Source organism: Camarhynchus parvulus, chromosome 2, assembly GCF_901933205.1.
Source record: "Camarhynchus parvulus chromosome 2, STF_HiC, whole genome shotgun sequence".
NCBI classification, from domain to species: domain Eukaryota; kingdom Metazoa; phylum Chordata; class Aves; order Passeriformes; family Thraupidae; genus Camarhynchus; species Camarhynchus parvulus.
Window position 1 is genome coordinate 48,309,642 of NC_044572.1, and position 26,493 is coordinate 48,336,134.

At 40.0% G+C, this 26,493-nt stretch overlaps 1 protein-coding gene across 1 annotated transcript in view; it reads right to left on the reverse strand.

Moving 5' to 3' along the window:
* Window positions 1–2,550: 2,550 nt before the first annotated feature.
* The window catches only part of STAC (SH3 and cysteine rich domain), a 72,620-nt gene continuing 48,677 nt past the window's right edge, over window positions 2,551–26,493 (reverse strand). Inside the window, exons 7-12 of the mRNA XM_030943998.1 lie at window positions 22,893–22,974; window positions 18,614–18,678; window positions 17,635–17,723; window positions 13,880–13,931; window positions 13,620–13,757; window positions 2,551–5,592 (exon numbers count right to left, since the gene is read on the reverse strand). Of these exons, the coding sequence (XP_030799858.1) occupies window positions 5,494–5,592; window positions 13,620–13,757; window positions 13,880–13,931; window positions 17,635–17,723; window positions 18,614–18,678; window positions 22,893–22,974 (525 nt within the window). The 3' untranslated portion in view covers window positions 2,551–5,493. The remainder of the gene's footprint in view (window positions 5,593–13,619; window positions 13,758–13,879; window positions 13,932–17,634; window positions 17,724–18,613; window positions 18,679–22,892; window positions 22,975–26,493) is intronic.

A 26,493-nucleotide genomic window follows, 5' to 3' on the forward strand; every position in this document is an offset into this window, starting at 1 on the left:
TGAAGAGTGGCTGGCTCTGTTGGCATGGGGTGGGCAGTCTGGAAAGAGCCCAGACCTCTGCTTTGCAATTGTGCCCATGTTCCTGTAGTGCTGCCCTTGGAAGAGAGCAAGGGGTGGCATCTGCTGTCTGGGCCTGCCAGGGAGAGAGGGTTACATGGAACAGACAACACAAATTGAAGGGTTTGCTTCAGTATCACTGCTGCGCTGCTTCTGTTAAATGTTGAATTTTACCCACAGCTATGTCTCATTTTTTCCTGTTTGTGATGCAAAGATGAAACAACTGTCATGGTCTCTCAGTTTTGTGTTGTCAGCCTCTGACCCTGTCAGCTGGAAAACTGCTGGTAGCATAGTAATTATGGAGACATTGATTTACTTCACTCTAATGAAGGTAGATTTAGGTGTGCTTCTCATGGTGTGCGTGTGTGACTGATTAGCACATTTCAAAGCCTCCTGGCTTCCTCTCCTTCAGGTGTCCCAGTAGAAGTCATTCTTTATTTTCAATATCTCATTATTGTGAGTCACAGGGTCAAAGCAGTATGATCTACACGGTGTTCTGACAATGTTTTCAGGCTGCCAATTTGTACATGGCATGCAGTCCTCTGTCTTTGCCTGATGAACGACGTGCACTTCAGAGCAGTGAGCATCTAGACTCTGCTCAATGTATTACATTATTTCCAGTTCGACTGCTGCAACTTTATACACTATACACATTGTCTAATACAGATAAAACTTCTAGACTTTGTCCGTCTGTCTCAGTACTTACTGGGCACCATCCACTACTGTAATTCGGTGCTGAGCATAGTAAGATAAGGAAAAATTCAGTCATGACAGATTTTTTAAGGGTTTGTACTCTTGCAATTGGATTAAGGGTAATGTATGTAAGATACACATACATATTTATGCATAAATAAGAAAATAATTTAAGCTCATTTGATTGAAAAAATTACATTAATGTAGCAAGTGCTGTGCAGAGTTTCTTGGGGAACTCAGGAGATGGATGTACATGCTGACCTGCAGTAGTCCTACTAAAATTTTTCTGGGCCTCTTTTGTACCAACCCTGCCAAGTGCTCATTCTCCAGGCACATAGCAGTTTTCTATATAAAGGATGGTTTTAAAAATAACTCCCGTGTACCTCTTACATCCAGATGCTCTTTTTAGCTATGGAAAACTCAACATTGTGATGATATATATTCCCACTGGGGAAAATATTTATTCTCCTTGCGTTGCAAAATGCAGTGTGCAAAATCTGGATGATAATTTGGGACCGTATTTATTATGAAATGCCTCAAATATGAAATGAAACACTTGTGTTGGTCTGATCCTATTTGTAGTAGAGCAAAGTACAGGAGTATGCATGGGAATATCATTCACACTCCTCCCTGCTTATATTTTATGTGTTCTATTTAGGAAGCAACCCTTACCCACCAGCCAGCAAAAGAAATTCTATAAAAAGAAAAAAGGGAAAAAATGCATCTCTTTCCTCATTTCTAATAATAATCATGAGCAGTGCCTTCAGAGGTATGGTGAAAAGTACAAGATATGTGGTAGTCAGGTGTTATGTGGTGCAGATATAAATAGATCAGACAAATTACATCATAGGTTTTTGGGAGAAGAGTAACACTGACGAGCCTTTTGCAAAATAATGAACTTTAGTCCCTATGGCATTCAAGGGTTCTTTTTTACTTTGGCTTTAAATAGGATAAGATTGATATGGCATACTGCATTTATTCAGCATCCTTTACGGAAAGAAAGATGTCTTTTAAATGCTCAATAAATCAGACTTGTCTGCACATATTTAAAATAAATGAGTCGGGTTAATTTTACAAAGACATCTGTCTAGTTCCATTTTAGAAAACCTACGTGGTCTCCAGTGGCTTCTTTAGAAGGTTGCAGCTCTCCAAGTCTCCCATGACACTTTCTGCCAACCCTGTGCCTGCTCCTCTGATGGCACAGAGTGCTGTATTTAATCAATCGAATCTTGTCAAATAATTAGAAAAAAGGGCTGTAAGCATTTCTAAGGTATCCAAAGTTTGTAGGCATAAGTGTGGTAGCTCCAGTGGGGCAATGAATCCACAGCTGAATGGTGTTGTGCTGCAGCACTCATCTCCAGACGGAGTCACTGAGTCCAAGTGCAGAAGAGGTCATAGTAAACGGTGATAGTGTGTTATTTACTGAAGGGAGAAGATCACAATTTGGGCAGCTCATAATCAATTCTTGTTGGTCAGCTGTTCCCAGCACATAGGAAAATATTCTATAGGCAGTTTTATGCTGTCATGAGAAGTTGAATGGCTAAAACTACTTTCTGATATGCCAGAAACTAGTGTTCAGGGTGGCCCCACCACAAAACTTCCCTCTGAGTCCACACGTTACATACATTGCAGAAATACATTAGAAATGGTTTGCTAAATGTGGCAAGTGCAAGTGCTGTAAATTTTAAATGGAAAAGCTCAGTAACATCTGTTGCTGATGGGTTTAGTGACTGTGCTTCAAGTTGGGTAACTGAAAATTCCGTAGTCTGATGCAAAAAAGCCAAGACACATACACTTCTATTCTCCTTCCAACCATCACATAGTCTTTATTAAGCAGAATATTAAATTAAATCTGAGCAGCATTTATCTCCTAAAATTCAGTTTTTCTTAACATATGTCGGATAAAATCCATTCCATCTTCTGTCTGATTTTAAATGCTTGCTAACACGATACCTATTGCAAACTGCATATGGTAGTAAAAAAGTGATGACATACTTGTCTGGATTAAGAGTAAGGCATCCAAAACAAATTTGAGTAAAATGACCTTAATTTAGCAAAGTACTTCAACTTTAAGCATGGAAATAGCCAATGAATCACATGCTTAAAGTAAGACTCATGTATGATATGTGCTTCTTGCTAAATTAGGCATAAATTACATCTACATATTGAATGGCAGCAAAAGTCCAGTAAAAAGACAAAAGCAAGCAAGCGAGCAAGCAACCAAAAACACAAAGAAAAGATAAACATGAAAGCTTTGGTTCAGAAGCAATAGTTTCTCAGATGTAATGCAGTCCACATAAGGCCTGTTTTGTTTTTACTCAGTCACTTTATTATTTATTGCTCAGTATCAAAAGGAATAAAACCGACATTGATTAAAGGCCATTGTGATTTGTAGGTAATATTAATATAATTCTTTGAATAGTATGATGCACATTGTAGGGATAAATCAAAGTCATAGAAGACTGAAAAAGGGGGAATCACAGTATGACGCAATCATGTAAACAATAGCACATATGTATAGATTAATACAAATTTCCTTTTCTCCACTTGACAGGCCTGATCAAAAGTAGCAAATATTTCAGCTGTAACAAACATTTGAGTTTTTCCTTTGAATGGGTGAATATATATATATAAAATAATCTTACTAAGCAGACTGGATTAATATGTCTTTACTGCTTTTCCTCTTGATCCTTAAGGATTATCAGAATCCTCCCCCACTGAGTTTACAGGTTGTTTAAGAAAATAAACTGAGCAAATGTTGTTTGAAGTGGAAAAAATAACCCTGCTGATATTCCCACAGAAGGTATGAAATCAGATACCTTTGATCAGCCATGAGTTTGTTAATAATCAGTATGGACCGGTTGCATTATCAAGGGCCGTGTTTCAGCAGCTGGCAGCCCTGCAATTTCCTCTGCAATGAAAGGATGCATAAGAGCAGCAAAATATGTCTCTGAGACTGAAGACCAATCTGCTCTGAGAACTTCTGGTCAAGTGTAGAGTTCACCTGGATTTATAAGGCTTTGAACAAGATCAGCAATTCAAATAGGGCAGCTCAGCTACTGAGACCTGGGCAATGCAACACAGCTTCAACCTGACTCAATACATGGGAACAGGATCAGCAGCTGCTGTTTTTAGAAAGAGCATCAACTTTGCAAAGGCCTATACTAGCCTGGCATGCAGCAGCAGGATTTAGGACACCAATTTGCAGTTAGTCACAGAAAAGACAGGCATTTAGTTTCAAGCTAGCCAAAGAAGGCATGAATTCAGCAGGGAGCTTTAGGATAGGGCTTAATCTCTATGTCATAATACATGCTAAGCTGTTTAAGTGTATTTGGTGCAATTGCATCCAATTAAATACTTGGAAATTAGGTTCCCTGTCTTCAAATATCATAGGCCCCTGCTCTACAATAGAATTGGCACTGACTGACTTGTGTAATTTAGTCAAGACTCACCGGTCCCACAGACCACTCCCTGAAAGGTTCCTGTGCCCAGAACACATTTGAAGATGGAGGCTTATATGAACAAAACAGGGATGTCTGCACAGTCTCACTAGCATGGAAAAGACTCAAGGGATGATCATGGTGGTTTATGCCAAGGAAAAATTTATGTTGGTGTATTTACTGCTGAATCTGCAAAACTTCTATTTAGCAAATGGAGAAGAGAGCTTTGGAGTGTGAGCACACCACCAAGACACTCAGTGCCTTTCTGCCACAAGTTCTGCATTTTGATAATTACAGACTTCAGTCCTGTGGGCAGCCTGTCCTTTCCTAACATTTTCAGCCTTCCAGTGTGTTATATAACTGTTTAATTTTTTTATAAATAGGATTAATATATAAAATGTTTTAAGTGCAATAAACACAGAAAAATATAAAATGTTTCAAGCCTGTGGCTATCTCCCAACATTTTACCCATTTTCTGTGTCACCAGATCAGGGTGAAGGAAACACAGAGCGATGCTTCCAAGCAGGCTTGTGAATCCAAGGACCAGCTATTTTTGTGACCTATGAGAGCAGCCAACACACACCCAACATACGCTGAGAGCTTTTGTTCATATACAGAGAAAACAAAGGACACACAAATTTGCTACTCTTTCCTATGGGAAGATTGCACAGAAAGAGAAAGTTGCCAGCTTCCAGGGCACAGTGCATATCTCAAACTGACATTCACACAGTGTCTCCAAACTGATTTGTTATGAGACTAAACACCAGGACTGAACGCTGAAACTCGGGTTGTATTGGGGACAAATCTGTAGAACCACAGCCACACTCTACTACAAGCATTGGACTGTAGTACGAGGACAGTTTGAACAGCATTTTCCCCCCACCCCCAAAATACACACTTCAAACAAGAAAGCAGTCCAACAGTTTTCTAAGACACAAGAACAGGACGCTACTTTAGTCCTTCAGAACAAGCTGTCTGTCTCTGTCAGGGTTGCAGCAGCCATCTTGCGCCAGAAATCAGCCCAGGCTTTGTTCTCCTCCCTCCCTTACCTTATTCCTGTTACAATCCAAGGGCCTCTCATTTCCCTGGTGGCTTCTGACTACATTTTCTTTCAAACATTCAACTTTTCATATTTTTTGTGTTGCTGTGGCAGTCTAAATGTCTTTTTCTTCATGTTGTTGCAGTTTTCTCACTATTTCCCTGAACATCTGCAAGACAGCCCATCTGGGTTGACACAGTGTGAGATGAGGCAGACAGGCATTGCCAACAAAGGGCTCCCACTGCAGGGAGTGGGCTGTTGGAATCAGATGTTTTCTAAGACGTCTATGGGGACAAAGCCTTTCTTCTTCCCGCTGTATACCTTGATAAAGCCATCGTGTTCCTTTTCAGAAGTCACACAAATCTGAATACAAAAAAGGTATCAAAATGTTAAACTCTTTGCCATGATCAAAGAGACAAATTATTCCAGGGTATATATCAGGTAGGTTAGACATCCTGCTAGTTACTTCTATAAGTAGAACAATCCCTGTTGGACTCTCACTGCTTTGATAAGAATCTCAAACTCACATATTTAGAGACTTACCTTTCCCCTATCTTCCTGAAGTGCCACATAAGCATGAGAGATATCAAAATTGTTAAGGACTTTGTGATGGATAAAAGATTTTGAAACTTGAATGTTGACTTCAGCCTACTGTAATGATCACGCTAAGCTGTCTGTGTATGAGAAAAATAGATATTTCAGATCATGAGCTCCCTCAGCACCTAATGGTGAAAAGTAATCATGGGTCCTTGTAGCACCTGACTTGAATGCAAACATATATGCTTTTGCATGTTAAAGGAGCCTCAGAGACAAGCAGTGGATTATGATATTTACGCAGCCCTCACACCTGCAGATGCCTGTTTTGGATACCAAAATGTGTAACCCGACTCCAGCTCTTTGAGAGTGTTTCCATAACAGCTGCTCCATAGGGAAGCAGTTGTGAAATCATGCGGTCTTTATAACAGCACAAATATTACACTGTGATAAAGGCTTTCATTTCCTCCTGATCTTTCTCATCTCAGGCATTTCCACTTTAAGGCCCTTCTTGAAACATCTGGTAATGGCTGAGCCATTTGAAAGCCTAGTGGCACAGGCACATTAGACTGGGCACAGCACCACACCAAATAAAGACTTGTTTTCAAATATCTGTGCCAGAGAACTATATATTTCCTACTAGTCAAACAAAGTTAAAATATAGCTGGAAAACTGACAGTCCTATTGAGACCACTCCACACACTGATTTCTCATGATGTCAGTGCCAGCCCTCTATCTGGACTAACACTCATCTCTGTCTGATAAGTATTTCAAATGTTTATTTACAATAATTCACAGGATATGAAACGAACAAAAATAGCTCTAAAGTATTCCTGGATAAATCCATTTCAGCATGACTATTATGGGTGACACCTAAATACCACGTCTGAATTCTAGGCCAGCTTGTCCTGTTGTTGCATAAAATTTACTAGCAGCGCTGGTGCTGCCAGAAGGAAATGAAAAGTTATAAGAAGGTGGTGAAGCTGCTTCATATTTACTACCTCTAGTATTTGGAAGTAGGTAGGTGGATCTCTGTACCTGCAGACAAAGTTTTGGAAAGAAAATGGACTCATTAATTTTCTTACTTAACCTGCCTACTCAACACTAATGGAATTGGATCCCTGGGGCAAAATGACTGAGCACACCAACGGGGCTGACATGCAATTAGAAAGAATAATGTATTGTTGTTTGGGCTAAATCACATGGAAAGCGTGGGAGAGGTCTAGAATTGATGCTGTCTAGTTTAGGTTCTGTTGCAAAACAGCCAAGCTCATTTATGATATGAATCCCCAGCACAGCATCTGCTTCTTCTGCAGTCCCATCACCATTCAAAACAGAGAGTGCAAAGCACACGGACATTGAAATGTGTTTCTAACTACTGCTATATGTTGGTCTCTGTCTCTGAGAAAGAAACAATGAGAGAAAAAGCCTGCAAAGAAGCACAAGACTAAGGATGGCCAAGTATGGAAGACTATCCAAGTGTGGGAAGGAACATTAGTTGAAAAGTTCCCCTTTTCAGTTGATCCCTACTGCCATGAGCCTTTGCATCTTCCCCATAACTAAAGCTGCGTGGTTAAAAGGAGTGATTCACTACATCATTGCATTTTTCTCCTGACTGAAGATGTCTACAAGACTTCTAGCTTTCTGATAGGATCCCCAAAATTATCACATCTCCAGTAGATGTACATTGCTCACTAAGCCTGGTGCATTTTTTTGCTTAACCTCTCTGGTGCTGTGCAGAACATATTGCAAGAACAGAGTGGTTTGCCCTGTTGTCTTGTATTGTCAGCAGAATCATTTGTGGACAAAAGAAAAATACTGTTTTCTGAACACTGTTTTTCTTTGTTTTTGGAGTGAAAAATATGGCAGATTTCTTCTTTTTAAAGTGGAGGTTTTTTTTTGTTGCTCGTTTGAGTGCCCCTTGGTATCAGTGTGCCCTCTGCTACAGCGGTAACTTTAGATCTTCACCGGGCATGAGGTGTACAATGCCTTTATGTGAGAACTCTCACTCTACATACCAATACACAGATCTGAATTCTCCCAAATTCCAGCTGAAATTCTCTCATACTAAGACACCAAGCCTTGCATGTGCCAGACCCCAGATGGCAGAGTTTTTTCTCACTACTTTCCAAGGAAGGTTAGAGTTCAGAGCAGAATAAGCTCGGCCACAAAATGTCACACTTTCATAATCCTATGCAACTCAGGAGGTCTTCTGGGTCTGTGACAGCTGCTGGAACTTTGCAAAGCCCTGGAGCTGCTCCAAATTCTGCACTTTTCAGAGAAGACTGAATAAAATACCATCTATGGCCACTTTTTCTCTCGTCCCCTTTTATGTATGCTGCCAAGGATTTCACTCACAAGTTGCAGCCTGGAGATTTGGCTCTTGATTTTCTTACATAAGTGTAAATTCAGAGTAATCCCGATGAGGACACGGTAGCATCCAGAGTTTTGGATTTCAATTGATGGATCAGCTGTTGTTGAGGATTAGCCTTGATGAGAGATGGCAAAGATGATGATTGTGAAGGCACGAGGTGCCACAGGTGGTCATGGTTTTCTGAATTAAGCTGGAAACTGCTTCAAATGGCAGCTACTCGGGCTGGCATGTTTTGGGTGGCAAGCTGCTGGCCTGACTACAAAAGTGAGCCACAGAAACCACTCTCCAGTGAATTTGGTAGGAACACAAATGAGGTTGGTTGGGATTTTCCCCAGCACTCTGGCTCAAGAGATTAGTAGTGGAGTAAGCCACATGATAAGAAACCACATCTCAGGCTATTTCTCACTCAAAAAGTTATCTTCAGAATTATCTGAAAGTGGGATCTATTATCATAAAGTTACTTCCTCATTCTTTCATCTCATTATCTTAAAAAAATTAGTAAAAAAACCCCCAAACATTCAGATTGTGACTGTTGTCTGAGCTCGTCAACAGCTGCCCTGAGAATTTTTTGTCTGTCAGTCAGCCCTGAGCAGGTGGGGGAGATAAGCAATTAGGAAATTGTCCTTTGACCTGCACGGTCATTCCTGTTCTTCTAAATCCTGTGCTTTGAATTCAGGCTTAAATGGCCAGTTCTCTTTGGGGGTAATTTTGAAATTGCTGCAGCTTTTTGCTTCTTTCTTCCACATAATTAACCCATGTGACAGCCACAGACCAGTTCTGATGAAGTAGGACTTTGCTTATGAGGGCAGTATAGTTTCAAGAGCTGTAGTGGAGCCCATAGAGAATGCCAGGTCAAGAGGTCTGCAAGTTCAAGTCTTCTGTTTGCAAGAGTGACAGCACAGGGACATTGTGAGCTTCTATATCTGCTGCTGCCAGTGCACCAAGGTCCTTGCCTGTGTGAGCCTTGGGACGGAAATGCTGGGCAGTTCAGTTTCCATACCCATAGAGTCATAGTGCAAATGATGATGAAGGGTTTTATATCAGTTGTCTCACTAACTTTTGGACCAAGAACACTGTTTTGTTTTACCTGTATCACTGAAGGTTTTAAAGAAGACCTGGACTGGACTGGATAGTCTGTGCCCTTGTTTTGGACTCTTGCAAATCTTTTGTGCCACTCAGCATCCCTGAATGAATGGGGACAGCCATCCCTTCTCAGCAAGACTGATGTCAATGCAAATCAGAGAGAGCTGGAAAACAACCCTGTTCCCTTTCAGTCTAGCTGTGAGCTGCAGCACTTACAGCTGGGGAGCGCATGAAGAACTGCAACATCACTTTCAGTTGTCAGTTTGCCTTTTAAGCGATCTAATTTGAATGCATAAGTCACTGTGACGAAACATTTTCAAAGGCAGCTGAGTCATGCTCTTAGAAGCTCAGCTTCTTTTACAGCATCACAAAAATATGGGGACATAAAGTAACTCCTAGGAAATGAGGTGAAAAGCCAGGTAGCAACAAAGCATCCAGGCTAATCAGAAGACCTGAGAGAGGTGGATTTCCTAGGTTTCTAGACCTCTCCTCCAATCCTGCCTTGTTAAGCCCAGCCTTGTGGATATGAGAGATTTGTAAAACGCCCGTCACAAAATGTTGCACTGACTTCTATGTAAACTCACAGCGCATTCTGGATGAGGCAAAGAACTTCTGATTCCCATTTTGTTACAAATGTCACGATTTGGGGTAATTTCTGTTGCCCAAGATCACTTCCACAATTTAAAATCAATTGTTGTTATTTAAATACAAAAAGCCCAGCTCCAATTTGTGTTAGTGTGACTGTAGGTGTCAGAGGCAGCCAGGAAAAGGTGTGAGTAGGATCTTTTTCAAGGTAAAAACAGACATTCAAACAGCAGATTATTTTGACTTCTTAAAAGAATAAGGATCTTCAAATACCTTAAAGGCATTTTAAGAGATACTTTTCCAAATATTGATGATATATTAGATTTTTTTTTCTTTTGTGAGCATAGGTCAAATCAGAGCCTGTTGTCATGCGAAGAAGTATTTGTATAATGTTTGGTAATGAATTTGGGTAGTCTACAGCAGAAGTTACAGGCTGGAGAAAATATTACATATATATACAAGTGATGATACAATCAGTCAGAGTTGGAAATTATGCAGTTCATATTGCTTGTGAGAACAGCTTGAAAGTGTGAAAAGCCACCGAAATTGGTCAGGTTTGGTTTCCTTATTGATAATCTTGATTTAGTGATGTCAGGGGCTATGTCTGCCTGTGTCCTACAGATCCCTGATTGAGCCTGATGGCGTCCAGTCATTTTCTGAACCGGTTTTAAACTCAAAAAATCTGCCAATGAACCTTAAATTCCAAGATGCTGGCATCTCTGAAGCAGTACACTTTTTATCCTCCAGCCTAGGTTTCATATTGCATAGTGAAATTTTCAAGGGATCCTTTGTGAAGATTAGCTTGTGCATATTGCTCAAGATGAGTGAACAAACTGTGGCTATTCTTCAGCCCTCTCCCTGAAAATTGGCTTTGCCAGAAAGGTTTGCATGAAGCTGAAACTCCAAATGTTATTTCCAAGGCATGAAACTGCCAAATGATTCCAGAAAAAGTATCACTCACCGTGCCTCAAACTTTGAAAGTATCTCTGCTTGTATCCTAAAATGGCTTTTCTTAGGGTAGCCATGTAGCTTTGTTGATATGAATTGATTGCCTTTTGCCTTACAAGAGCAGACTCTTTACCCAGAAAAATTCATATAAGGCATGAGAGGACAGAGACCTGAAGAATAAACCATGGGAGGTATCAAGCAATATGAAGAAAATTCATATTCTCACAGGATCAGTTTTTCTGTTAGCGTATCATCCTTGCTTTCATTGTCAGAAGGTGTCAATGGTTCTGTGCTCTTGTTAGACCACATGGAAAGTGACTCAGTGAGGTAACTTTGCCATCCTATAGTAGCAGGAATTTATTAGACCAGTTAATGAGTTTTTCTAGCTAAAGTGAGACTTGACAGGAATAAGTAGTGATGAATAATCTCCCCTGCTTGCTAATCTGGAAGAAGTCAGTGCTTTGCACATAGCACATGTATTGCATTCACAGCAGTCTGAACACTGTGCCCGGAGAAAGGTAACATGGCTGCTGACATTCCCCAGAAATTCCCAACAGACCAAAAGACAAAAAAATTCTGCCTATGTTTTCCCAGAAGTCCCATTCAGATGACTTTGTTTTTGCCATGCCTTCTCCTACTGCACCTCTCTCTCTGCTTCACGTGTAAAACAATGGAGAAATAAAGGACACAAAATAAGAGAAATGAAAGAAGGCTGAAGAAAGAAGAAAGGAAATTTGACTCACGAAATATAAAATAAAATTTTAAAGTAAAAAATTCTAAATATCAGTTAAAATGTTTTTTACAATAAGAGTTTTCACAGTGAAGACAGAACTGTTTTTTATAAAAAAATATAAAACATTGTCCCCAGTATGGAGGGAAGCAGGAAGCAGATAAGTGTCCATGGCCTCACTGGGGCTGTCCCACTTGGAAATTACTCAAAATGGCCTTCAAGCTACTTAAATGTCCTTCTTTTGCATAATTTGTGTGTGAGAGAAGCAGGATCTGTTTGCTATGCTCCTTTCCTCTCATGTCTCTGCATTCATGTGTTTGTGCAGTCTGATCTCTGCCCCCTGTTTCACAACAAATATTTATTTCTTTCATCCTCTGAAACCTCTCCCACATGGAGCAAACAGCAGACAGCATTCATATTCAGCCTCAGCATTTGTGTGGGCTTGAGATAGAGCTGAAAATTTTTTAAGGAAAGGAGGTAGTAGGGGGACAGGATTGATTCATCCCTTTCTTTGCCTCCTGCCTTGCCAGAGAGGATGAGGCACCCTGACTCCAAGCTCCCTTTGTGATGCTATTATGAAATAGGGACAATAGGATGGTCCTTGTGTTTAGATGAAGCTGCCAGAGCTGCCCACTTGGAAACTGAGGTTTTGTGAGAACTGAGGGAAGTAACTGGGCTCTCACTGCTTGCAGCAGCAGCCATGCTGACAGACATGATCTGGTACACCCACTAATGAGAAGTGACACAGATCTTGACCATTCCCTCATGCTGGCCTGCCATGTTCCAACACTACCACTTCCTACCTTTGTCCTTGTGTATTGCTTATTTTAGAACATAAAGCCTCCAAATGCTCTTGTTCTGCTCTGCTAATATTTCTTTTTTTCTGTGTGCACAGACAGAAAAAAATTAAAAGAGATGTTGGGTAAAAAGAATGTAAGAACTTTCTTTCTAGAAACTGCAGAGCTGCCCAATGTACTATGTGTACAGGGGCAGCTAAAATATATTCTGGTCACTGTATTTCTGTGCTTTCCTTAAAAATTTGTATGCACCCAAGGAGTGTTTGCACTTTTATGTTTTGCTATGCCCACAAATCAGCAGCAGCCAAGCTGTAAGTTAATCTTATCCACCAGTGCAGTGAAGCATTAAAGAAGTTCTGTATGGAAAAACTGACAGCCCTCAAGTCCACACTGGTCTTGACTTCTTCTCTGCTTTATTAAAATCAGTGGCTGTTCAGGTTATAAAGCAAACCATTTCTGGTGATGTGACACAGTTGCCACAGGAAAGCGCTTTGCAAGGCGCAGTGAGAAAATCTACCTTTCTATCGCATCCAGCTTTCAGAGAACTCAAGCTGTGTGTACCCTTAGTAGGTCATCATCCTAATTAGATGAGCATATGCCACAAACCTGTCCCTTAATGCAGGCTTTGGGTCATGGCTTGTGCCTAGTGGACCCATCTGAAGGACACAAAATAGAAGGAGCTGCTGAAAATACACCTGGGTGTATGGACCCTGCAAGTCCTCACTGTATGTAGTACTTAAGCTCACAGGAGCACTTAAAGCTTAAAATAAATTACAGCCTGTAGAGAGGGTATTTAAGTGGTGACACACACAAAAAAAGGATTAAATATACCTTGCAACTGGAGAACAAGTGTCACATTTAGGATTTACAGCTTTGTGTCATGCTGTCTTAACTCTCTTCCTGTTGAAGCAAAGACAATGGGCTGTGTTTAGATCTTTAGGTAAGTTAGGATCTGGAGAGGGAGGTACTCTCTTTTATTAGATTACCTCTAATAGTGGGGAGAAAACCAGATCATTTTTCTGGCACATGAGGTCTACTGCTAAGACTCTGTGTTCATCCCTCTGAAGTCACTAAGAGAATGAGAAATACGTAAAGCACCACTATGAATGTCTGTGAAACTGAAAATTCAGGCTATGTTGGGCATCAAATATGTGTTTGCACAAGGCCAACACTGCTCTTAACAGGCTACTAGACACTGTTACCATTCAAATAATAAATCTTCTAAAGTTGCAGTAAAAAATCTGCCTGTCCTCATGTTGCACAATTTTCCCTTCAGTCATTGGTAAGAATGCTGGATAACCTAGTGAGTCCAGTGAGGGTCCAGCACAGAGGAACTTACCTGGTTCTCTTTCAGAGTTATCTGTCCCTGTTCCTTGCAGCCAATGAATGTCCTGATACACCTGTAAATCTTCTCATTTTGTTGCACTCTCTGAACAAAGTTAGCAGGAAAATATCCAGTTCTGTCATCAATTCTCCCCTATGAAAACATATTAACAGAAGAAGACTGTTAATGGTAGAAGCTTTAATAGAATTTCAGTATTGAAAACAAGATATTTTTCCTTTTGGAAAGAAAACGGATATAAACTGATTAGCACATACCTTCCACCAGTCTTCATTAGAGTCTTCCAGAAGTGTGATCATATCTCCTGGCCTGTGATTAGAAGAGGAATAGTCTGTAAGATGACTTACATCTTACATAATTGTCATGTTGAATCAGCTTTCACAATTCCCTTCTAATAGGAAGGTGGTCCTTACATGGTTATTTTTTTTGAGCATTCACTGAAGGTAGACCCAATAAGGTGGCAAGGTTTTCTTCAGTCACATATGTTAATGCAGAAAGACAGTCTCTGTATCTTGGGGCTAGATCTTTATTTTGAGACATCTATGAACTGGAAGTTTTTCTTCCTGTTTATTAAGGAGCTGTTTAAAATACAATCCCTCTTTGTTAAAGGCATTATTGCTTTATTTTAAGACATTTCACACTGTTGGGACACACTTCTTCATCATCTGTGTTTTCAAGCTGTGATTGCAGAAGGAAGGTGGCAGGAAAATAGTTCTATTTTACTGACAAAGGCAATTAGTCAGCAGGGATATAATTCTGCCCAAGAATGTCTTTTTGATTTGAATGGGACATATTTACCTTTCTAATGTGTGGTGCTGAGTTGTAATTGCTAAGTATCAGCATCCAGCTGACTAGTTCCAAAGCAGAGCTAGGAGAATAATTTGGCTGGAAACACTAATAGCAAAATTTGCTAAGCTGATTTTGTGCAGGTAGTTGAACAGTTATTTGACCTTTTCCCCCCCACTGGTGGCACTTCATCAACATTCCTACATACTTATAATAGGGGTGTGTTGTAGAAATTAAGTGGGAGACCATTTCCCAAGGGATTAACTCCAGAAAGCTCTGTTTGCTGGATAAGAGACATTTCTTGATCTTAATAAAATTAATTGTTGATCCTTAATTATTCAACTTTCCCTGTTAGGCTCCCTGTATTGTTGATGTATCAGCGCAAGAGCCTGCAAACACATCTGGGGCATCTGTTATGGTGGATAAGAGGTCCAATTTACCAGGCTCTTTCAGAGCATGCATAGAAAATATGGATCTGTCCACTATGCAGCTGGAGGTATGGTCAGTGGTGGGCCTCTTTGGCCACTTTTCAAGTGGTTATCATTGCTGCTGACAACTGGAGAAAAAGGCATTTAGTCTTGTAACTGTGCAATCTGAAACAGGATTTTGTTCAAGCCCTCCTCAAGAACCTGTTTCAATGTGTTTGGAATAATTAAATGTTACTGGGGTGAGGAAGGAAGCTAGAGAAAATTGACAACTTGGTATCCCAGTGGTAAAAGATTTTTTTTCAGTGGGAAAGAATATATGAATCTTTTACTACAGTTAATATGAAACACTCAAATAGGTTTTGAGGGAACCTGTAACTTCAAAGTGAATAGACTGGGGCAACACCATTTAAGCCCTCTGTTATGGTTTGACAACCACGACCCTTACACTTAAAGGAAAAACACTTTCAACAAGAAGGATTTAGTGAGCCTTGTCCAACCCATACTCTTCAGCCTGGTTGTTAGAAAACAACCCAGAAAATATAAATTTATTTGACCGTCAGAGAAAGATGGCAACTGAACCTAAAGTCTCTCCCTACCACTTGCCTGAGCACAGAGAATTTTAGGTTGAAGGCCTGTTGATTTTGTTGATTTTCTTTTTCCTGGAAGAGAGCTAATATAGATGTCTTTAATCTCCAAAAAGGATTTAAAATAGAAATCCCATCTGTTATTCTTGCCCTCTAGATTTAGACTGCTAATCTCTGATAGGGGATAACCCACTTGGTTCTTACTACTAGTTGAAATCAGTCAGGTGTCATATTTTTCTTCTGTAAATCGCAGTTTAAGATGAGTTGTCTGCTCTACCTCTGTGATCACGGTTTCAGGAGGTGGCAAGGTGGCACCTGCAGGGTGGAACCTACAGTCCCCTACAGGGACTCCTGCAGGTCCCTTCCAACTATTCTATTCTATTCTATTCTATTCTATTCTATTCTATTCTATTCTATTCTATTCTATTCTATTCTATTCTATTCTATTCTATTCTATTCTATTCTATTCTATTCTATTTATTCTATTCTATTCTCCCCAGTGTCTGAAGCACAGTGTAGCTTGTCTTTAGGATTCTCTCCTGTAATGTAAGGCCATCTCTTAGAACAAGTGTATTACTGCAATGTCCTACTTTAATTATGCCAGAGCACTGGAAAATCCAACTGACTGCTCCCGCTGTTAGGGAAGAAATCCAGGCTGTGGTAAATTCCAATTTCAGCTGAAATCAGGGCTACACATCTTCACTGCAGTAATCTGCCACTCCCTGTATCCTCTCCGAGATGAGCTGGGAACTCCAGAAATCTGCCCTAACTCTTCCTTTCAGCTCAGGTCCTTCCCCTCCTACTTGCTTTTGTTATCATGAAGCTGATCAGTGCCTGGATGGTTTCCAGCCTGGGCTCCCAGAACAGCGCTTGACAACACTGCTCTGCTGAACCCACCTCCAGCACCTCAGCTACACTAAATTGGAATTCAGGCAACAGAGTTGGATCCTGCCTGGCTCTGCAGTAACAAAACAACGTTACCAGATTATGGAATGATGTTAACACATATATTACTGAATTTCTGACCAAGGGACAAGCAGCGCTGCTGTGGTTGAGTATCACTAGTCTAAATCCTAGCTGGTATCCCTGGAAGGAGCCTGGTGTTCCCTGAAAGCAAATGTTTCAGACCACAGGCTGCTTTTTCCCCTAAAATGTGGAACAGGAGGATTTTGAAGGTTGATGTGTTTTCTGGACTTCTGTGTCTGGATGAGGATGGTAGTCCAGTGCAAGCTTGCTGAGAGATTTTCTACGTCATGAAAGAAATGCACAAGATGGAATACACTCCTAAAAAGCAGGACGCAAAGAGGAATTTTTCAAGCAGAAAAGCTGGCAAGTTGCACTAAAGGTTGCCATGTACTGTGATTATTTCCTGAAGAGACATTCCTAAAATAATGGTCAGGAAATGCCATTAAAGCAGAATGATAGGAAAACTTGTAATTTCTGCGTTACAATCCCCCTTTAGTTCCAGGGCAGTGAGAAGGCACAGATGGAAACAGGAAAAAGGCTTTCAGTGTTGGAGATGCTGAGGAGAGGAACATTTCTCTATCAATTCCCTAAATTCTGTGGCACATGCATGATTATTTTGATATAGGGATGCCTTGAAGACAGGTGACATGTTTCAAAATAAGAACTCCAGCAAGACCATGCAAATTGTGAGTAGCATGAACAAAATAATTTCAGTGAAAGAAAAGCTGTCCTTTTCTTCCACTGGGCTTGGATTAGACCTTTTAATGAAAGGAACTGATGTAGAACTGAGGAAGTAAGTGCTAAAATAGCAATTAACAAGGTTATTTTGCAAAGTTTTCACCGAAAACACTGCCATCCAGCAGCTGGGCACTGTTCTCTTTTTTCAGACACAACTGAATAAGAGGGAGGATCAAAGAGGTCTGGTAAAATTTTTAGGATTATCATGAGAGGTGGTGGAGAATTCCTAGCTGAAAACTTCTGATTGAAAACAAAGCAAGAGAACACTTTATGGCTGAAAGCCATCTTGCTCCTAAAGTGATATAAGTGTTTTTGAAACTTTTAATCTATTGTATCCTTGCCAAAGGAATTCGTCATCTGCTCTTTTTAACTGTAAGAACATCTTTGTATCTTGATGGCTATATCTATAAAAATGTATATTAAAAATGGCAGAAGAAACCCTCCCTTCCCCAAAGTCATATATGACCATCAGTGCAAATGTGTCAAATCAACTAATATTTTTGAGTTTACCTCATCTCCAAGTCTTCATTTTCTTGTGGTACAAATTTGTACAAGGCAACATAGGTGTTCATTTGTAACGTGCTTTTATAAAATGGTCCCTTTAGAAAAAAAAGAGAAAGAGAAAATTTAAATATGTGCTCTGTAAAGGAATTTGGTTTGCTTTGTTGCAGACAGAGGAACCAGAACCTGATCTTACAATAAATTATCCAGAATAATGTCTCTGCTCTCACAGCTTGGAGGACTATGGCCCAGGTACATTGCAAGCCATTAAGGCAGTAACTACCTTAATTTAGAAAGAAGATTATTTGACCTCGAAGATCAAATTCCAGGCTTCCAAAGAACACAAGCAGAAATTTGCACTGGCTGCTCTTTGGGACAAGATCTCAAAAATGAGTGTCCCTTTTTTCTCTCAGTAGTACATATGATAACTCTTATGAGCCCAGTATTGTATTATTGGCATTATAGAAGGTGTCTAGTTTACAGTTCTTATTATGGACAGAACTAGAATTGTACAGTGCACAGACCCAAATTCAGAGCAGGAAAATAATTTTTTAAAAGTGATTTTAATATGTGAAAGGTTTTTGTGTTGTGTTTTCAACAGAGAAGACTGTTTACTCTCTCTTCTTGCTTTTTCCACTCTTAATCTGGGGGAAAAAAAAAAGAAAAAGCAGCTAAAGCCAATACTATTTTTAAAATCCAATCTGTGATTTTTACATGATGGGAGTTCTATTGTAATTACATGGCCTGCACACTGGATCTTTTGCATTCCCACATCAATTTACAATAAGCAGAAAAACATAAGGTGATGACAAAGAATAAACCAAAAAGCCATCCAGTAACATGTATTGCTTCCAGCTGTGGCCAGCGGCCCAGAAATGGTGTAAGAACATGACAGTAAGATATCAGTGACCCATCAGACTGCCATAAAAACAAGAATTTTAGATGGCTTCCCATTACCATTGCATCATCAGAAAATTTATGCTCATACCGGGGAATGTATACTTTTTGGTTCTTCTCCAAAGTGTTCTGTGCCATTTTCAGAGTATGTAAACACTGAAATAAAGAAAACATATGACATTTTAGGGGTAGTTTAAGACTCTTCACCTAAACAGGATGACCTGGATTTGTTAATCTCTTCCTTTTCTCCCTTATTTTCTTTGATTCCTTGTGGTCTCCTCTGAGCCCTTCTACACTCCCAACAAAACCACAGATGCCACTGGCACATGACACAATCTGTGTCCTCCAGAATTTACAGGTATAACAAATGAACCATTTTGATCAGATGAATATACACAAGTACAGCACTATGAACAGAACCCAGGTACTGTAAGTGCATTAGTATTTAAAGCCCAGCAGGCTTTTTCTCACATTCAGTACTGGACTGTCGTGTGTAGCATAAGCAGTATTTCCATTTTAAAGCACCTGCAAAAGCTGATAATCATATATGAGCAATATTGGGAAAGTTTGTATGCAAAACCTTTTCCTTTCCCTCTTTGACCTCTGCCTCTAAGTGTTTGATAGCCTTCTTTGGTCCCTCTCTTTACTAGTCCATGGAGTACACTACTACTGGATACACTACTTCTCTCTCTGAATTTACAGGAGGTAACTGAATTGTTTTCAAATCAGGGTAGGTAAACTACAGACACAGGCCTGTAGATGTAAAAATTTGCCTTTAAGTTACTAAATCAGGAACTCATAGAATAAGACAACAGTCACAGCACCTAACAAACCTGATAAGTAATCAGTTACCCTCTATTGCAATTAATTCATGAGCTGACTGATACTTGACCTCAGTTATCTCCCTAGAAAAAACATAGTGGCTTTATCCTTTTGACTGAATTCCCCCTTCACATTTTAAGAATTGTCCAGTGTTTCTTGCTTCTGGATAAAGCCTGAATATGATTTTTTAATTGCTGGAGTCTTTGAGTAGCTAGAACCATCAGTGTCTTCTGCTACCATTTACTTCTGTAGGTGTTTTGAGCAGAAGCTGGACTTTGTAACCTCTAACAACTTGGCAATCTCCGAAGTGGTAGTAGCAGGCAACTTGGGGGCATTTTCTTTTTGTTTCTCTGGCATATAGTTACATGCATTCGGGGGAAAAAAGGTCCAGGAAACACAAATCCACCGGATTTTTCTCCTCAGTTTTTTCACTTGCTTGTCCTTTATTTCATTTACACATATTTCTGGGACTAGTGTACATGGTAGTTGACAACCTAACAGAGTCTGTGGAGAAACTTTATGAGGGAAATAGTAAGGTTCTTTGATAGTAGAGAGTTGTACTCGGATATTGAAAAACATGACAGTGTTCTTGTAACAGATAAAAGACAAGCGAAACGGCAGCCACAACATGCACAAGAAAGATTTGGTACAGAGTGATAGGCATTCATGAGCACACACATCTCTGACAAAATGTAAGACAATGTTGTAGTCATAAAGTTCAATCCGTGAATGTGAAGGGAGCATGTGAACTGATACCTGCCACACTTAAGATGAAAATGTCAACACAAATTGTGTCTGGCTGTCCTGACTGCAGTGGACCTGAGGCCTCAATATGCTCCTCACCAAGTCCTGCTGCAAAGGGACTCTGATCCTGCAGACTACCACAGGTATGAGAAGGGAAACCTTAGAAATAAACCTAATTTACTGCATCATTAATATAGGGGTACATGCATGTCTGGCACCTGTATGAAGGGGTTTAAAGTGCTGCTATTACAGTTTGGCAGGATTTAAGTCCTACTCAAATCATTATGCTTTGCTTTTCCTGTGCAGAGGAACGTGAGTTAGGAGACAAATTGAAGATGTTCTGGTCAGTATTGAGTTGGGTAATCAGGAGCCTTTTGGACTTGCAAAAAGTCATTCACTGGACAAAGTAAAAGTATTTCAGCATCCTGTCTGGAGTAATTCCTGTTTGGTGACAGAAAATAAAGCAAGTTACTAATGTACAGCCTCGTGAACTGTGGAGCTGACCCAGCACATGGGGAGGTGGCTGAACTGTGTCCTTGTATTGGCTGAGAAGCACTCTTCAAAACTGGGTTTACAGGGAGGACATCCCATATTTGATTCAAGGGGAAAGTGCTCAAATCACTGTTGAAAACAGGGTCACAGATGTCACCTAAGGTACATTTTGGCTATTGGGACAGATAGTAGGTCACAGCATGAAAGAGTCTAACTGACTTAGAGGAGGTTGAAGGGCTGGAAATTAGGTATGCCATCTCACAGTTATAAACTGGGAAGCTTTGCTTCATGGGATTGATGCCAGGGCCTGAATAAAAGAATCTCCTCTTGAAGTTGTTGTCATAGGAGTTCTACAGGGAAAATTACATGGCCATGCATGTGCTGGGTCCTTTTACTCTTCTGGGGGCTGTCTTTTCTGCTGTTACCCTTTACCAAAGAGCATCAAATGTACATTTTCCCCAAATACTTATTTGTAGAACAGTATTTTAATAGGAAAAAAAAAAAAAACCAACAACACAAACTCAACAGGAATGGACCTGAGTCATTGAGGCATTAATGTGGAACTTCCTGATAAAGAGGCAGTAGACAACTGAGGAAAAAGGAGTCATGAGTCACTTTGTAAAAACATTTTGAATGTACTTATATTTTTAATCTATGTTTAGTTTGTGGTCTCTGGATGTTAATAGGAGGCACTTGAATCTGAAAGCCATAGAGGTATGTTGTTCATATCTCCACACAACAGAAATCCATCTATTTTCATACTTGTTTGCCCTAGCAGCAGACAAAGAAAAAAAGAAAAAGAAAAAAAAAATAAAAAAAATAAAAGAAAGGAAAAAACAGGGATTTTTACATTCTGAGAAAGATTTTACCATTTCCATAGCTTGTGCAAACAGTGCAGGCAGTTTATTAAAAATCTACCAAGAAGAAATTTTTGGAGTGACTGATGCATAATTTATACTCTGAGCCCCTAAAGGATGGATTGTAAAAAAGCCAGTGCTGATCAAAGGAATCGTTAATGTGCCGAGGAAGTTATTTGGAGGTTTGACACATGCTGAGTTTTTAAACTAATCTCTTTAAGTAAGTTCCTTGAATGCTTTTCTGTGCATTCAGTGAATACAGATTTCAGAGAAAAAAAGTTTCTTTGGGTTTCAGAAATGAAACTATTGACTTGCAAAGAAATAAAAAGTTATCTGAACATTCAAACAGGGTCAGTTCGATCTCAGGTGGCCAGGATTAAACAATGTGGTGCAGACTGAATTCTCTATCTTTAACCAGGTCAGGTCAACTTGCGCTTGCAAGACAGAAAACTTAACAAAATTTTCAGGAGAAATCAGGTAATATGGATGAGATATTCACAAAATGAGAGGAAGGAAATGACAGAACACCGTGAGGAGAGGTGATAGGACCAAGAGGGGAGGAAAGGAATAAGGAGGTGGCATAATATAGGAACAGACAGCTAAAGCTGTCCTTTCACCTACATGAATTGGTAGCAGTATGTAAGGAGCACTGGGGGTACCACAAAGGAAAAAAGTTATGCTCAGTGTGATTTGTTTTTGTTCTGTACATCTTGTGAGATTCAGCAAAGCAGATTTCAGGTGCTGCTAGAGAAGTTGCCATGATGGTTTGGGCCTGAATTTGTGTTGAGCAACAACTCCTTTTGTGTATGACTTCCACCACCATGACTGAATTCAAGAATATGGTCACAAACACCAACTCTTGGTGGCTGAGATTTCATTACTAAACTCTTGATGCTATGATGGTTTTCAAATCCTATCAAACAAATGCTGCAAAAAACATTACTTTTGTACTGCAAATCAAATAAAGGAATTGGGTCATTAATATTACTGGTACATACTACAGTTGTACTGAGAAGATGCAATTATAATCAAAATTCACTGTGTTGTGTATTTTCCAGACACAAAGATCTTTCATTATTTGTTTTCTGTCCCTAAGAGGTTATGATATACAAAATCATGTGGAAAAATCAAACATATGGAAAAGAAAGTATTTTTTTGGTTCCACTTCGCCAATGTGGAAGTAGTGAAGCATGTTAAGTCTACAGTCATGATCATGAAGTAAATATAGGAGATAGGAAATGGACCCGAACCTTGTCCAGTTGCACTTTTGGACACACCACGTTAAGGAAAGTGGTGGTTTCAATTTCATCTGAATGGCAAAAAGTATTCCCCAAATTTTTTGCACCAACTCACCTCCTTCTTTGGAAACCAGAACACTGCTAAAACCTGGCTATACCATAACCCCCTCTCTGAAATAGGCTGTACACGGGCCTTTTCACCCAAGGGGGCACTCACCGCTGTTGCTGCGTTTTCTGCTTAAGTCAAGGGTGCCTGCAGAGCTATTGCCTTCTTCTGGAACTTCTACCAAGTCAGCTGTCTGCAGGGACAGAAACAGCAAATGAGACAGGATAAATCAGAAAAAGGGACTGATGAAGCGAAATAAAACCACAGCAAGGACCTTTGGGAAACTCAGTACTTGAGTGGTGAGAGAGCAGAGCAGAGTCAGCCTAGCGGGATGGAAGGAAAAATTGGATCTAGTGATGCACAACACATACCTACTGCACAGGGAGCAGTGGAAGCCCTGACAAAAAATTCCAGACCAAGTTTGGAGTCTGGAGCACAAAAGATTTCTGCAGTATAAAATTAAGTGAAAGTTAAGGAACAAAGGATTATGAGCAACGTGTTTCTCTGAACAAAACAGAAAGGACACAAGGGGATTTTCAGATTCTGCAGATATACTAAATAGCTATCATCCAGGGAGACTGAACACTAGTTGAAACTACTGAATTTTAATATATCAGTCCCGAATACATTATTCAGTAAAATAACTGTAATGTAAGGGTCATTTTAATTCTGTTAAAATGCTGTAAAAGAAAGAGCTAGAGTGCAATGAAGTGGATGAAGTCAGTCTTTAAATATCTGCCCTCACTTTCTTTTTAAACAGTCATCTGGCCAGTATGGTTAGGGAAATTGAAACCTAAGTGTTGCTTTTAGAATTACTATGATTTCTTTTCTGTACCATATTAATGTCAGTCATGATTAGGGACTCAGTGTTCCAGGGTATAGGAAAACGTGGGATGACATAATCTCAAGCCTCAGAAGTATACTCTGCATACAGATTCCTTGGTTGGGTAGTCAGCTTCTCCTTGTATAGCCCAACCGAATGAGGAGCTGCTCCAAACAACTCTGTGCAAGTCTGACCTTAACAAAACTTCAGTTGTTGAACTCTCTACATCTTTGATAACCACAAAAAACCCCAAAATGGAATTTGAGTCAGGTGCTTCTCTAATCTGAATAAATGTAAATTTATTCCAAATCATCGTTCCCAAGATTTATTTTTTTCTAGCTCACAAATTTTAAGTCACAAGAAGGATTTAATGTTATTGTATGACATTTTACAATTGTACTGTACACACAGTTTGCTCTATTGCTTTGCAGTCCTGTGCCAGCATCACAGGAACATTTCTGGTTTTGTTTAGGGAGCAGAATATGACTTGTTTTATAGATTTTACCTGCTGTTTTTTTTCCCTTTTACTAGTGCTGACAGCAAAGCCTTTTTTAGAAAGTGCTTTCACAATTTTATTTCTCCTATCCAGTACTTTTCTAGCTATTTCTCCATGAAGGAAACCAATGAACAAAGGGGTTGAAAGCAGATTTGTGCCACAGGTGTCTTGTGGCTGTCTTGTTTCCCTTGCTGTTTTAAGAATATATATTTTACTTTGCTGCTCTGTTGCTCCTTGTTTTTAGACTCAGCCTTTTGCAGTAGGTCATGTTTGCCTTGCATCTTGCTCAAATAGGCGACCCAAGGATGAGGAGGCGCTGCAATAGCAAAGTTTACACAGATCCAGTGCAGGGCATATCTATGGATTCTGGTTGCTGGGTGGAGAAGAGAAAGACTGGCTTTGTTGAAAGACTAAGTCCCAGCAGTTTTTCAGCTCATTGCTACAACATGTTCCTCAGTTTTCACAGATTAGCTTCATTATCGCTGATTAGCAATTAATATTATTTTGTTAAGTTCTAGTGCATATGGGATATGTAGTGACTGTCTCTTCAGTATTTACTTCATCCAAAACCTTCTGTGGCAACCTCATTTACCCTTAATGATTTTTCACTGAATGACTACATGACAAATGGTCTAATAGAAATGATAGAGGTACAAAGCTGCTTTTGAGAGGACCTGATCCACAAAAAACTAACAAGAACCAGATTCACATTTGCATCACCTCAAGTGCCTTTTTGTATAAATGTGGGTTGCAGAAGCACAGTTTTGAAGCAAGCAGTAGGTAGTAAATCTGGAGCATATGGCCACTTTCTTTTATGGGAAATGCAGAATCCAGGCGGAAAAATCAATGAGTACGTCCACACAGCTCAGTCATGTTAAAAATACTTTGGCTAGTTTAGAGGAAGGTGGTTGTCTCTGCACAGAGTAGAGGCTGTCTACATGAACTACATGCAGTGTGGAAGCTTCATGGCTGTAGGGGCAAGGTACAGCTCCTAAGCCAGTCACCTTTGCTTTTCATCACCTTCAGCAGGAACACCTCTGCTGTGCTGATCCAGAGCGAGACCTTGGACAGCTTGGACACCACCTGCAAGGTGAAGTAGTATCCCAGGTGTCCCCACATCCCTGGTGTCCCTAGTTTGGTGACATGGCAGAACCTTGAAGCACATTCCATCTCCCAGGGCTGGGACTCAGCACAGCCTCGCAGCTGCATTGCTGCTTCTGCTTGGAGAGGAGTAGAGCAGCCCAGAAGTGAGAATCACTGGGGAAAGGTCATAGTCCCTCTGAGTTATTAACTACACGTTCGTCTAAGGGCTCTGTGCCACATCCCTGTTGCGGCCACTGGTCAGTACCTACTCCCAGGTCACACATCAGTTTTAAAGGTCCTGAGCTCAATCATTTGATTCAGGGTTGTGTCTACCCTTTTTTTTTATCCTTGTCTCAATCCACAAGCTTGCGCTGGAAGAATTTATGGTTTCTCAGGTCTGCTTATTCAATTCTCTAATGTGCTCTATTTCCTGTATGCTGACACATGTTACATTCTCTCTCAGCTTCAATTCCCTGGAGAAATTCGTGTAATGAACTTGCGTTCCCAATTCTACGCCCACACCCCACCTAGTTATGATCAGCTCCCTAGAGTAAGCTGACACAGCATTAGTAATTTCTATGCTTGAGTTTTCATTTATAATTCAACATAAACTTTATTGATTTAGAAAGCAATAATTACATTTGTAGAAATTTTGTTTCAAAGGAAATTAAATAATTTAAAAGAAACAAATGTAATAATGCGACAGAAGGTAGAGTCACTTTGGGTTTAAAAAAAAAAGGAAATTAGCAAATTCCTTTTAAGGCACAAATGGGGGAGGATAGAGGACATGTCCTTTAATAAATCCCTTGCAGACTTCACTTAGTTCTTGCTTAAAAGAGTTTGTCATCTTTCCCGTCTGACATGAATTGGTGCCTGTTTAGAGTCCACCTACACTACCTGAGATTACAGATGAGCCATATGAATGAGCATGCATTTAAATGCCAGGGAAATGTTGTAATAAACATATACAGATATTAGCATGACTTGATATTTAGGATATAAGTATTTCCTTTTAGACCTGGAGACCAGCCCTCATCATGACTCCGTGCCCAGCGCTTTGTCTTATGAGGTGTGGGCAGAAGAGATTGTCAGATAATGCGGGCCTGATTTTTAGAGATGACAATCAGTTTTAGCCTCCAGTGGATGATTCAGGTGAGATTTTTTTTTTTTTTTGAGGGGGCTAGGGGTGGCCTGGGAAGGATCTCTTGGGAATGGAAGAGAACCTCAAACATAGGTGTAAGTGCCTGTTTATGAGAGGCTGAGAAGGTAGGAAATGTTCTTTCAACCATGAAGGAGCTTCTGATCTCATG